Source organism: Trichoderma atroviride, chromosome 7, assembly GCF_020647795.1.
Source record: "Trichoderma atroviride chromosome 7, complete sequence".
NCBI classification, from domain to species: Eukaryota; Fungi; Ascomycota; class Sordariomycetes; order Hypocreales; family Hypocreaceae; genus Trichoderma; species Trichoderma atroviride.
Genome location: NC_089406.1, coordinates 1,533,517 through 1,547,339, shown reverse-complemented (window position 1 = coordinate 1,547,339; position 13,823 = coordinate 1,533,517). Strand labels below are relative to the sequence as shown.

Sequence of the window (13,823 nt, the reverse complement as noted above, 5' to 3'; positions counted from 1 at the left end):
GGAAAGGGGGGAGGGGGGAATAAGGAAAAGGGACGAAGGGCTGGTTGTTTTTCTTTCTGTTTTGGAAAGCCTGTGTTTATCAACCCATTTTCCACGGCATCGAGGTATATTTAATTGCTACATGCACCTTGACGTGTCATGACCGAGACGATTTCGTTCTCTTCTCAAAGGTGTATTAGGTAGTAGTAGTTGTTGTTCATAATTAATGCAGTAGGTAGCCACAACGAATAATGATAGCAAAAACACTCATACATACATACAAACATACACACTTGACATCTCTTACCAACCCATACCTATGTTTCTAACAAGCCTCTCAAATAATCATCCATCGCACACAAAGCAACACACAACGCCAGCTCTTCCATACTATAAGAATACAACTTCCACCTCTAGGTATCCCATGATAAGCAGCACAAGTAGAGAGAATACAATATAAAAGCCCGGGTATAACTTCAGGTGGCCGTTTCCACCGCCATCGCCCTATGCTGAACGGTAGAGCCAGTACCCGCCCACGCTCGCCACCAGCACAGTCGACAGGATATACGCCCCCTGTCTCGTGCTCCAGAGAAACATTGTCCACCCGGCCGCAATTTCCCGCCGCCGTGCAGCCACCCGCCGCTCCCAGGCCTCCGGATCAATCTCCACGGGCAGGCGGACTCTGGGATCCCACGCGCCGGCGCCACCGGGGGGATCCAGACTCGGCGGAGGCAGACTCCAGCACCGCCGCCGGAGGGGCGAGATCGGCAGGTGCCACGAGGGGCACGTCAACTCTGAGAAATACAGGGCGGTGGTCGCTCGTGCGGATCACGGGTAGAGCGTCGTACGCGCGAACATTCATGTTGCCGCCAATCCAGGACGGAAGCTCGAGGAAGAGGATGCGGTCCGTCCAGCCGGGATATCGGTGCGGAGCAAACTCCCACTTCACTTCGTCGATGGGGTTGCCGGCCTCGCGGGAAGGCCTCGTCTTGGAGTCGACGACATACTTGTATGTCGGTGGGAAGTTGATCTCGTGCTCTGACAAGCCATGGAGAGTCCGGCCGGCGAGTCTTTCCCTCGTCAGCTGATCCAGGTGCAAGAAGTGGGTATAATGATTTTCTGATGCCGGGGTCATATTAGGAAACGCAGATTTAGGAGTCGGTGAGGTGGTCGAAATGCGGTAGTTGAGATCTCCCGCAACAAACAGATGAGAAGATGGTTTAAAGACGGAAAGATCGTGGAACTGCCTCTGCAATCGAAGATCCTGCTGGTGCTGCTCCTCCCGAAGCAGACGAGAGTGCTCAGAGGCATCCCCCTCCTCGGACGAAGTGCTCTCGCCTCTCGACTCAGCATCTCGCCTCATCTGGCTCAGCACCTCCTCCGGGTTCTCAAACGTCAAGCCGCGCATAATGGCCCCCCAGTTGGCGTTCCTCCGCGGCAGATTCCACTCCATGGCAGCCAGATGCGTCGCCACAAACGTCAGCTCCGTCGACTCCCCATCGACCTCATAGAGCGCTCGAAGACCAACCGCTCCCTTGTTGCCCATCTCAGCAGCACCGAATCCTACCTCGGCCTCTTGAATGTCCTTGAGGCGGGTGGCATCTTGGGCAAATAGCATAATGGCGGTGTATCCCACATTGAGAGACCTGATTAGCGTAAAGGGCTTGTCTGTGCGATTTGACGGTGGCGAAGGTAACGCATTAGGAGAGGAGGAGGAGGAAGAATCCAAGACGTCATCACTGCCTCGTTCATTGCTCAAGTGTGTTGAAGCCGCAAGGTTTACCGCCTGTTCAAAGCGGTCCACATACGGCTTCAGAAAGTAATCCCCGCCAATGAAGGCATAGCTTAGAGGAGCAATCTCTTGTAACGAGCTTCATGGAAAGAAAGAAATCAGTGTAAGCACATGAATGCAGCATATATAAGCGTAATTATGGATTGCAAAATAACCAGATAAAGAGGCAAAGATCTGTACAACTTACAGAACAACCACCTCGGGCAGCTCCGAGGCATTCCGCGCCAGCGCATTCCGCAAATGACCAGCAAACACCGGCACGTCAATGAGCGTCGCCGCGCAGTTAAACGACAGCACCAGCAGATCCAGCGCCGAGCCTGTCTTCATCGTCTGCTTGTGCACCAGAACTCCGTCGTCGTCGCTTGACTGGTCAGCGGCTGCCGTCGTTGCCCTGCCGCCAGCCATTATAATTTCTCCCCCACCTTATAAAGAAAAAGAAAAGGGGATAATTGTCCGATTTTTACCCCCCCCGGGGGCAAACGAGAGACGGCAGCAGCAACGGCAAAGGAAAAAAAAAAAACGAATGGTGTACAAGTGATTGGAGTTGAGAATGAGTGATTGGAGGGCTGCAAAATGCAGGTTTCAGCTAAAGAAATGTCGTCGATGGTTATTATTGGCCGCCGTAGCGTGTTTTTTTGGCGCGGGAACCTCAGCTTATCCACAAAATACTGCAGGAGCGAGGAGAGCAGATGCGATTGGACTTTGCAAGCTGCGAGCTCCTGCGAGATGCAGACACAGCCTCCATATATAGTACCTGACATCTGATTTTTCCGGCCTCGTGTAGGTATGTTCATGTCTGCCCGTCTACATGGATCTCACCTCTCTTACCTGCCTCTCACCTGAACAGTGGATGAATAACTCCAACCGCTGCTTGTCTAGCAGCAGGCACTCTGGCGTGGCTGAGGGGCCGGTACATGGCCCAACAGCCGGTCATGCAGCCATCGCCAGGGTTCTACGCGGCAAAGTGTACCTAGGTGTGAATCAACGGCCAGCTAATCCTGCTTCCAGCGATGTTCCGGTCAGCTGCGGGCTGTGCAGGTGCGACGCCACTATCGCTCCGGTACTTGAACTAGTAGTACTAAGTAGCACTCCATGGGGCTCAGTCAGGCAGGGGAACATGTGATCATGCTGGTCTCGTGCGACTGACTCCTCTTAGGTTGGCTCACGCACGCGACTGCAGAGCTCGATGCTCCGTGCTACGATGGAATAATGACACGATGACACGGCATGAATAAAAGGGTTGAAAGTGCATCTTTGTTGTAAGGAAAAAAGACAAAAATCAAATTTGATTGCAAACTATTTGACCTACTGATTGAGTTGTTTCTGACGACCTTGGAACCCTTTGGTCCTGCAATGGTGGAACCTTGAACATGTACCCGCCACTTGCGCATATCAGATGTCTTGCCTAGATGCGACAAGCCGACAGATGCCAGATACTAATGCAGAGACAGCCAAAGGGCTGGGTCAGATGCCGTGGCGTTGGTCCGCACTACCACATAGTTGAGCCATAGTAGTGTTTCCTCCTGACACAACTCTTTTGACTGTAGGCCATGTCACTCATGGTGATTGTCTTGCTGATAGTGATAGCCAATTCCAAGTGTCGTATCAAGCCTGCTGCCACTGCCATCCAAGCCCCTGTGTGCCGAAAATGCAAACTTCACAGATAGCCTCCACTGCCAAAACGGCAAATGTCGGTTTCACTGTACCAAGCGACTGGTCTCTTCCACGTCCAATCCCATCGACTTCCCCAGAAGCTGCCCTTCGATACATCGGCCTAAAAATAGAAAACAAAATTGGGAACCAAGAAGCTGAAAAGTAGGGTGCGCAATATTAATGACCAAAGAAAGATAGGAGAAAGCCCGGTGACTGAGACGCAGCTGTACCGCAACAACTGAACTTTGAGGACCATTGGTAGAAATAATTTGCCAAGAACCATGGGTCCAAGTTCTGCATCCTAAGCTCTCAAACTAGCCAAGGCTTGTACGGCCAATCCCTAACCCCTTTGGTGAGCCATGAAAGACCACTGCCAATTGGATGTAAAGATTGCTTTAAAAAAGAAAGAGTCCAATAATCGAATGCAATCGGACGTGCCGTTCAGATTAACCTCCAAACCACAGGTAGCATTTTGGGTAGAGCACCGAGGAGCTCTAGCCAGAAAGTACTATCCCGCAACTTGAAGTAATCCAAGCCAAGCGTCAAGTCGTGAATATAAGATGCGTCGAAGAACAAGATAAAGCGATGCGTATGGGGCAAAATGAAAATGGGGAACACAAAAAAAGGAGGGAAATGCATGGGGAGGAACTGAGAGCTACAACGATCGACGACATGCTTTGCCCAACTGAGGTCACCACTGAACGACCAATGTGGGCTTGTTGCGTGTCTAGAAATGTCGATTGGAGAGGTTCTTTTCGCAGCAGCCCGCCACCCCTTTTGCTCAAATCCCACCACAAGAGAGTTGATCAAGAAACGAAAAAAAGGCCAGGGACACTATCTTCAATTTGGCCGATAGCTACCAGAGGCATATCCCGCTCCCTTTGACGCAGAGCGAAGCCTGTTTAGCGTCCACTGAGTCAGCAATAATTGTCAGCAAAATTCCCTTTGGCTAGTGCTATAAAAAATACAATTCACGCAGAGGGAGAAGGACTCCTTACGGGCTGTACCGAACTAGGGAAAACAAAACTCACATCCTATCGCTTCCACCGATAGCTCGGCTAGTATCAGGAGTATCAACGCCAGCGCCAGAACCCCGCTCAAGCATCTTGCGTCGAGAGCTAGGGACGGCGCCAGGCTTGGCGGTAGCAGAAGGTCCGGCAACAGCAGGGTTCATGCGGGAAGCACGAGCCTTTTCATCATCCTCAGGGTTGGCCTGGCCAGCAGCCTGAGCAATAGCCTGAGCATTCTTCTGGTACTTGTAAACAGTCCAGTCAAAGACGTAATCATATTGGAAGCCCTCGCGGACAAAGAGATCACGGAAGATCTTGCGGAGATAGCTGTAGTCGGGCTTGTCGTCGAAGCGCAGAGATCGAGTGTAGTTGAGATAGATGGCGAACTCGTTGGGGAATCCGCGGCAAAGGACCTCGGTAGGGGTAGTCATCTTCTTCTCCATAATACGATCGTACTTCTGCTTCTTAGTGGCAGCCTTAAGGCCCTGCCAAGGAAGAGAGCCGCGGCAGAAGTAGAGCATAACGTAGCCCAGCGACTCCATGTCGTCACGGCGAGACTGCTCGACACCAAGATGGGTGTTGATGGAGGCATAGCGAGCAGTGCCAGTCAAGTTCTTGTTCTCTCTGTAGGGGATGTGGAAGTGGGTCTTGGGATCACGGTACTTCTTGGCAAGACCAAAATCGATAACATTGACCTGGTTTCCGCGCTTGCCGATGCCCATGAGGAAGTTGTCGGGCTTGATATCTCGGTGAATGAAGGATTTGGCGTGAATGTACTCAATACGAGAAATGAGCTGATCAGCAAGGAGAAGGACGGTCTTTAGGGAGAATTTGCGGTTGCAGAAGTTGAAGAGATCTTCCAAGCTGGGGCCAAGAAGATCGAGAACCATGGCGTTGTAGTCACACTCGGTACCAAACCAGCGGACAAAGGGAATGCCAACGCCACCGGCGAGTGACTTGTAGACGCGGGCCTCATATTCAAGCTGGGGGTGCTTGGCCTTGACAGACTCAAGCTTGATGGCAATCTCCTCTCCAGAAATGATGTTTGTTCCGAGGTAGATGTCGCCAAAGGAACCGGAGCCGATCTTGCGGCCAATCCGGTATTTATTACCGACGCGAAGATCCTGAGTAGCACAATGATGGGTTAGCCTTTGACTGATCTGAAAGAAGACAACGAGCCATGTTGTGTATGGGACTGGGTGCTGCTCCATTCCCAAGAGGGCTCAGCTGTGCAGCGGTGTAATTTGATCGGGATAACCGACCAGTGCACTGGCCAGTGGTTCTCGGGATAGAACCGTGCCCCAAGATGCAACAACATCGTGGGAGAGGAAAAGAGTGACAGAAAAGAATATGGAGGAAACAAAAGGATGCTTACCATGGTCGTCATGGTGAAGATTGATTAGATGCTTCTTTCCGCGCGGGAAGGAAGCAATTTCGTCGATTTATGAAGTATCGGAACCGGTAGATCTGCAAATTCTGTTGATGCGTCAATAACAGGCTGCTGTGGTGAATATTATGCAGATGAATGACGACAGGGTTGTGTTGTGATGGATAAAAGTGTGAAGAGAGAAGGAGAAAATGTTGAACGGGTGATGAAATGGTTAGCAAAGGGAGTGGGCCTAGGGGCATGTTGAAGGGCGGTGGCTACGCCGCCACCAGCGAAATCCGGTACTAGGCCGAAGCATGACAAAGAGCCTAAAAGGTTTGCTCCCAGATAGGAGAACAACGGTAGACGACAAGCCAGGCACTGGGAAGTATGGGGAAATAGAGCAGCAAGACAAGTGACATGGATCAGAGGCTGTGTGGTTTTGATTTTTAGTATCCAACTAACCTGCAGAGACGAGTTCGTAGCGAGGGTTTGATAGGGCGTGGTGGGAAATTCCCGGTTCGAGATGTCGGTGACGAAGTAGCGCGAAGGGATGCCCAACTGAAGGTGCAAGAAAGACAGAAAGAGAAAACAAAAACCCCGAGATATTATTGCAAATCGAAACTGCTGCGGCGGGGCCGAGGCGATGGACGAATCGAGAAATGCGACGATGCTGGAAAGCAGAGATGCGTTGATGGGCCGATTAAGGCGCGAAGCTCTCGTCGGGCGGGAGGCGAAGGATGTCGTGGAGAGAAAGAAAGGAAGAGGGAAAAAAAGCGGAGGGAGGAAGAAGAAAGGGGAGCTGCGTGAGCAAAGGCACTTTTTCAAGGGCGCCTGAGCTGTGCGTGGCAGACCTGTGCTGTGGCGCGCGCGCCGCTGTCTGGGCGCTGTAGCTGGGCGCTTGGCGCTGGGCGGCACTCGACTGGGCCTGTGGGTAGTGGGCAGAGCGAGCAGAGCGCAGTGAGCGAGTAGCATTGCGTCGGGTGCTACCGACCACTAATCCAATTGGCCCCATGCCGCTCCGTAGATGGAAGGCCGTGCCAGGCAGGCAAGCATATCGCAGGGCGAGGCAGGATTGCTTTGGCAGATTGCCGCAAGTAGGTATCAAATAGATGCTGCTATATACACAAGGTGGCACTGGTCTCCTCCATTTCATAAAGATCTACGGGGAGGCATTTGATGTCTCAAGGTTCAACGCTGGGCGGATTTGCACTGCGGTGCGGCTGCGCGGTACGTACCGACAAAGCACTCCATGGCTTTGGTACTGCCTGCTGCAGCGGCTGAGTGCAGTTGAGCACGAGGCACTACCGCCAATCCAAGGTGCGCCAACTTGATACGAGCACAGCACGTCTACATTGCACCAATATCTACAGACTACGGTTTGCTGCGAGCCGCACAGCACGCTGCCCTCGCTTCCTCTTTGTTTTTTTATTTCTCACCTAAAACTGGGTCAATACGCAAACCACGTATCGGATTGATTTTCGTGTTCCAACCGCTGCTCGTCCTTGAAGCCCCTCTTCCCTCTTCCCCCCCGTCGTTGCAGCCCAGTTCAACCCAAGTGTGGAGCTGCGCAGTCGCTTAGGTGCAGTTGCAGTGAGCCGCGTCGGGATTTGGGAAGCAAACAGCACGCAACTGAGGAGGCGGCGCTAATTGAAAAGCACAGCACGGAGCAGCAGATGGGTGTTGATCCAGCCGGAATCCCTCGAGCCCAGATGGACGATGGTGGGAGATACAGCCAAGGCCGGGTGAAAGCACAACGGCGCCAGAAGCCGCGATGCTCTGGGGCCATTGCATCGAGATTGAAACAAACAAGCCAACAAAGGGAGCAGAAAGAGGCTTTCAGCATGCTGTGACCGTACAATCCATGCGAAAGGCGCCCTCAGCCGCACCAAGCTGGGCCGACCATTGATCAGGGCTCTCGACTGCGTGACGGGCCACAAGGGCCGGGCCAGGCCAGGCCAGACCAGGGTGCGGCTCACCGAGATGCCTCATTTACCGCCCTGCATATGGACCACTGGGCGACAGCGTGCCAGAGGATGCAGCGCTGACGTGCGCTGGCAATGAACTGGCAATTATGCCTCGAAATGTGGCAAGCCGTGGGAGCCTGCGCTGGATTGCAACCTCATCTCGGGATACGAGAATGCTGGCCGAAAAGGTACAATTCGTGCATTCTACGGACGATCGGATATCGCCGTGATTACCAGTGCTATTGCCATTCCAATGACTGTTGCTTTTCCCGTGTACCGGACGCATGCTTTTGGCCATATCTCACGAGCAATGGTGCCAAATCAAACATCTATGCATGGTAATATTGCACAGTACCACAGCGCACACCCTTGAAACGCTGCTGGCAATAATCCAACCCCATGCCAAAGTCAAAAGCCAAAGCTTCACAGATGCTGCTCTGCTCACTCAGCGCTTGCTTACCACTTCGCTTAGGGCATCTCCCCGTTACTCCGTTCCGTAGCGAGGCAAACCCAGCAAATGAAACTAGGAATAAGAAAATCCTGCCTGATGCAAAAGCCCTAGAGCCTCGCTCACCAACCTGCAAATTCCCTCAGGAAAACGCCACCCATGCGTTCCTCACCTGACCACCTTTGACATGCGAAGCCAGATCGGCGGCTGGCCAAATTCCTGGGGTAGCCCAGACAGGTCCCGAGCGCCCATCACTCAGTAAAATTCCCTCCAACTGCGCCCTTTGTCATACCAAAGTCGGTGTGACCGGCCGGCAATCTGAGCCTTTTCTCTCAGCTCAACGAAGCAAGTGAAAAATTTTTTTTTGTTTTTTGCATGTCCGCCTTTTGCCAAAGCTCGCCAACTCCAAACTGAAACGTTGTCTTTGTGAGGCCGCATACTATAGCCGCTTAAGCTCCCGGCTGGTGTATATGCACGTAGATTGCAATGGACTAATGATGGATGTGCTTTCTAACGCCCTTTTGAGCACTCAGCTCAATCGCCAAACCAAGAGAAATGAGCAATGGTCTAGAGACAAGCGGCTCGGGCGATTCTGCATATTAGCTGCTAAGCTGCTTGTAGTAGCACGATTCAGGGATGTTAGCCCTCCCACTCTGAGCCATGTCGTCCGTTGAGGCGACCCTTGATCAAGCTTCGGCATTAGCAAGTGACTTGGGGAGGAAGAAAAAGTCTCCAGAATTAGGTCCATGCGGCATATTCGATTCCTTATACTGCCAGTGCGTATCACCAAGTGTTAATGCCGAGGTTCCCACGCTGTCTCTTGTATTCACTGAGAGGCAAGTTACCATTCATGTACTCCGTACACTACTTAGATTGTCATTTCAGCTTCCCCCTCATTATTGTCCTCTTCCCGTCCCTTTATCAACCTCCCCCTCTTTGCATTCTGATCTATCAAATATTGGAGTCGCAAACCGTCGGGCCGCCAGCACCAGCGGCTACTTAGTGGCTAGACCGTTCTCCGCAGTGACCGAAAATAGAGTCCATCTCCACACGGGTCACCTAAGTCCTTTGAACTAAAAAGCTCGTCGTCTTTCATATGTACCAAAGGTTGTTCATACCCACAGTGCAGAGATACAGTAGAAATGCTCAAAGGATGTACGCATCACAAGACATCAAACGCACAGATACACATATGCAGGAGGGTCATTTGCTGAAAGTTCGCCCATAGCTCCCCAAAACTTGGGGAAAGTGGCGAAGAGCAAAAAAAGAGTGACTGGGTGTTCGGAGTACGGCTGGCTACACTGCATCGTCTTCATCTCGGTGGTAATACTCCCCCCGTTGGCGATCGAAATAATGTTGTTCTCCCCGAGCAAGGGCGGCAAATTGCTTGTTACAACACGAAAGGAGAAGACGATGAAGCTTTTGTAGTTCCTGCTGGTGAAAGTAGCTTCTTTCTCTCTCCTCTCGATGCCGTCATGTGCATCAGACGACCGGAGCCATTGTTTTGTTGAATTTGCCAACTCACAGTGGCTACGTCTCTGGCTTGCAGAAGGCTTTGCATATATTCTTGTGTGTGAGCCTCCTGCTTCAATCCAGCAAACCCTTTTTTTTTTTTGCTTTTGCAGGTACATTAAACCTCTTAATCGCAAAGGAATTTTGCCTGGGCAAATGCCTGCTAGAGGAATGGTCCCACTGCATATACTTTTTTTCCCACAGCAATAACGGAGCCATGAATGGGCAAACGTGAATGCAACGCTCTCCGAGTTTTTCTAGAAGCCGCTGTAACTCAAGCTTTTAGCTGAGTGCCTGTAGCAGCGTCGTGTATAACATACCGTCATACAAGTACACAACCATGATGCGAATACGATGCTAAGGACAAGGTAAAAGCAGGCTTGGTCCGTAAATAATTCGATAAATTGGTACATCATATTATATAACATAAGTAGCTATCTATGCATCCAACAAAGGTGTACAGAAAACAGAGATGATACATCAAAACATACCAGCTACAGTAAACATATCCAAACACCATCTCTTCGCTGCCTTTCTTCCATCTACTTTATAGCCATTCCAAATGCTAATCGCTGCTACCAATCCAAAAAAAAATTCGCTCATCAAATTCGAGTACTTGTGTATATAAGGAAAGGAAGAAAGAAAGAAAACCGTCTTCATTCGACTCTCATGTCGGACGAGGCGGCTGAGGCGGCGGCTTAGACGCGCTCTGCGAACCAAGCACAGAATCAAGCCTATTCTCCAACCCCTTCCCCCTCTTATCGATCCACTTCAAGGCCGAAGAGCTGCTAAACAGCTTACCACTGCCCATCCCCATCCCCATCCCACCCGATGATTTCCTCGGCGGGCCAGCCGGAGCCGCAGGCGGCGGATCAAACACTCTCTTCGGCGGCGGAGGATACGCTACGACGTGCGGTGTGAATCCCGTGACCACTTGCGGCTGATTGCCCCAGCCAGTTGCCGTTGCCGGGCGAGGCGGCAGAGGCGGCGCGGCATAGAGGTCCTGGGGGTTTGGAGAAGATGGGCCTTCGCTATTGGGGGTTGCGTAGGTTGGCTGGGTTGGATATTGATGCTGGTGAGGAGCTACCGCTGGCCCGTATGGCAGGTTGTACATGGATGACTGCGCATAAGGAGGCTGCGTGCCTGGCCTTTGTGCGTCAGGGAATGCATATGGTGAAGGTGACTGTGGCGACGCTTGGGGCTGATATGCCACCGGCGATGGCTGTTGTTGGTACTGCGGCGGCCGTGGTGGTTGCGGCGGTGGAATATCGGCTGATGACGCATAAGTACGTTGTGGGATATCGTAACTTGAAGGTGGCGGCGGAGGAGTATACTGCTGGGCAGGTGGGTAATACATCGAAGCCGGTTGGCCAGGAGATCCTGTCGGTGGAGGAGGTGATGAGGAAGTGTACATATTTTGCGGCTGACTCTGGCCGATAGGTTGGAATGGGTACGTAGTCATGTTTGGGCTGGGCATAGCTGAAGTGGGCGCAGAATGAGGCGTCATATATGCTTGGTATCCTGGTGTTGGACTCGAGTTTAGAGAGTAGCCCAGGGCAGGACTTGAGCTTGAAGGTGGGCCAAGACCAGGACTCGAAGCTGATGGACTTGGTGAACGGTGATACGGAGGAGCAGTCGTCGTCTGAGACACGGGAGGAGGGAGAGGAGGAGGAGCATGATACAGAGTTGAAGCGGCAGCCGCTGAAGGTTCTGCGGTCGCTACCGCTACCGTTGGGATAGGAGGAGCTGGAGCTGGAGCTGGAGGAGGTGGAGGGGCAGTAGGAGCAACAGTAGGAGCAACAGTAGGAGCAACAGTAGGAGCAACAGCAGGAGGTGAAGCAGCTGGAGCAGGAGGAGGAGCTTGAGTGGGAGCAGGGGGGAGGATGAGGACCAGCCGTTACAGATGGCGAATAAAGGCGATGTGGTGCCGCCGCTCCATCCAAAGGAGTCTCCGTCGAACGGAACGGCTCAACAACCTGCGGCGGCGGCGGCGCAGGATTCGGTGATGCTAACGGCGACGGTGTTTTCAGAGGCGGCGCTACCTGAGCAGCAACGGATCCAGTGGCCAGAGAGTCGTGAGCATTCAGCGGCAGCGGAGGCGGCGCCGAAGCTGGTGTCGATGACGATGTTGACGCAGGCCTGGGAACTGGCATCACAGCAGGTCCCGCTACATCGGCCCCATTGTCTGCGTTCAATACAGGCGGCGTGACATATCCCGGAGGACGATATGGCCGATACGGCAGCGCGTCCGAATTGCCTTCGGGGCCCGCCGACGACGCCCTCTGGTGTGTCACCTTGAGCGGCGCAATTGTCGCATTGTTGCTCTCTTCTGGCGGCAGATACGGCTTAAAGGCCGGCGCGACTGTGAATGCTGGGACCTGCTTTCTCGATAATCGTAGAGGCGCTACGTAGTCTGTCCCCGGCGGCGGCGGCGGCGGTGATGCTGTTGGTACAGGAGGAGGCGCATCATGAGGAGGAGCTTCGTCATCTCCGTCTTGTTTGCCATAGCCGCCGAGATGCAGCGGTAGTGGCCGTAGTGAAGCATCCTCCACATTCTCGCCCTGCGCCTTGGATTCTTCTTGTTCCTCCACCGTGAGCTCCTCCATCTTGATCCCCAATCCACCAACACTCTGTTTGGCAACAGTCCCTCCCACTGCAGTCTCACGCCCAGCGGCGTCTTCTCCCTCGCCCTTCTCTTCATCCGGCGTCATCGGCCCAAAATACGCCCACGGGTTCGCCAACGGCTGCTCAGCGACTTTTGCATTTCTCCCAGCGCCCTTCTCCCCCTCCCCTTCCTCCTCTTTGTCAACTCGCGCCTCCGTCCGCACGTCTTGGTCCAGATAAAACGGCCATGGATTCGCCTGCGGCAGCGGCTCCGTCTTTGGCGCCACCGAGTCGGCGGGCATCTCGAAAACCTCCCCGCCGGCGAACTGCGACGGAGGAGGGTATTGGTGATGATGCGCCATGGCTGCGGGTTACATGTAAGATGACACGCGGCGGCGGCCTTTTCTTTCTTTCTTTCCCTCTTTCTCTTTTTCTTATAAACAGAATTTCAGACCTCGCCCGTTCATATCGCGGTTTATATGTTTCGTATCACAGACGTGCGTATTTACTGCTGCGCCTTCGCCTTCGTCTGTCGATCGTCGTATCGAGCTGGGGGTCGCGGTCGCAAACGAATGCCAGAAAAGCAAAAGCTGCTCCAACAGGCTACCGTGGCCGTTGAAACCCGTATTGATCCCCCAATATCCTTTCACTTCCCCTTAATCAAAGTCCTCCCAAACAAAGAGTGTCTTTCGTCCGTCGCCGCAATTAGACCCGCGCTCGCATGTAGTTGGTTTGATGGTGTATAAGTTCCACGGCAGTCAGTATAAAGTAGTTACAGCTATGGACTATGGAAGACAAAAAGGAACATAAGCCACACAGCCAAGCCCCCAAAAGCGGGCCGAGTCAGCCACGCCAAAGTACGCAAGCCAGCTGCCACTGCACGAGGGACAAGTAGATGCTGCCACATGGCGTGTGAGCAAAAAGACGGAAACGCCTGGTCCTGCGATTTGGATGTCCACATGCCACGCCCGCCTCTTGCAATAAAAACGGTTTGAAACCACCGGCAGGGGCCGCCTTGAATCGTGCCAGCACTAGAGTCCTTTGCTTGCTAGAATGTTACACGTAGCAAGGAAAGAGAAGAAAGGAAGGCAGGCAGGCAGGCAGGCCTTGGCGAACATTTGCCTTGACAGCTCCAGGGAGCGAGAGCGGGAGCCAAAAACAACAAAAGTAACCTTGAAATAAGAAAAAATAAACTCCCATGAGCCTGAACCCGGTGCCTGTGAACATGCCTGTGGGTGGCCAAGCTTCATGCAAGGCGTGTACTCGTACTGTCGCCCATACTTGTAGATATACCTAACATGGAACGCACCCTGCTAAGCTCGGCGCTGCATACGGGACGTGGCCTAGTTTTCATCGCCCTCGTCAAGAATCTTCGCCTCTTGGCCCCTCGATGGGCAGGACAAGGATGGCCTCTCCTCTCTCCCTTCTCTCTCCACATGTTTCTCCGAAAGCCTTACAGGGCATGCAGGGCCGTGATCTGCGCCAGGGGGGG

The 13,823-nt window shown here is 52.9% G+C and overlaps 4 protein-coding genes across 4 annotated transcripts; all 4 read right to left on the bottom strand.

The window, feature by feature from the left end:
- Positions 1-13: 13 nt before the first annotated feature.
- Positions 14-3,023, bottom strand: TrAtP1_012536 (uncharacterized protein). Its single transcript, XM_014090100.2, has 2 exons — positions 1,959-3,023; positions 14-1,850 (listed from the first exon to the last, which is right to left on the bottom strand). The coding sequence occupies exons 1-2, from the start codon at positions 2,174-2,176 to the stop codon at positions 638-640; spliced, it is 1,431 nt and encodes a 476-aa protein (XP_013945575.2). The 5' UTR covers positions 2,177-3,023; the 3' UTR covers positions 14-637.
- On the bottom strand, positions 3,024-6,549 carry TrAtP1_012535 (uncharacterized protein). The gene is made up of 4 exons (XM_014090101.2): positions 6,266-6,549; positions 5,810-5,910; positions 4,456-5,558; positions 3,024-4,336 (listed from the first exon to the last, which is right to left on the bottom strand). The coding sequence occupies exons 2-4, from the start codon at positions 5,819-5,821 to the stop codon at positions 4,327-4,329; spliced, it is 1,125 nt and encodes a 374-aa protein (XP_013945576.2). The 5' UTR covers positions 5,822-5,910; positions 6,266-6,549; the 3' UTR covers positions 3,024-4,326.
- A 3,845-nt stretch (positions 6,550-10,394) lies between these two features.
- Positions 10,395-10,841, bottom strand: TrAtP1_012534 (uncharacterized protein; the record flags this gene model as incomplete). Its single annotated transcript, XM_066115569.1, has 1 exon — positions 10,395-10,841. The coding sequence occupies one exon, from the start codon at positions 10,839-10,841 to the stop codon at positions 10,395-10,397; it is 447 nt and encodes a 148-aa protein (XP_065971668.1).
- A 43-nt stretch (positions 10,842-10,884) lies between these two features.
- On the bottom strand, positions 10,885-13,776 carry TrAtP1_012533 (uncharacterized protein; the record flags this gene model as incomplete). The annotated part of the gene is made up of 1 exon (XM_014090103.2): positions 10,885-13,776. The coding sequence occupies exon 1, from the start codon at positions 12,691-12,693 to the stop codon at positions 10,885-10,887; it is 1,809 nt and encodes a 602-aa protein (XP_013945578.2). The 5' UTR covers positions 12,694-13,776.
- Between the last annotated feature and the right edge of the window lie 47 nt (positions 13,777-13,823).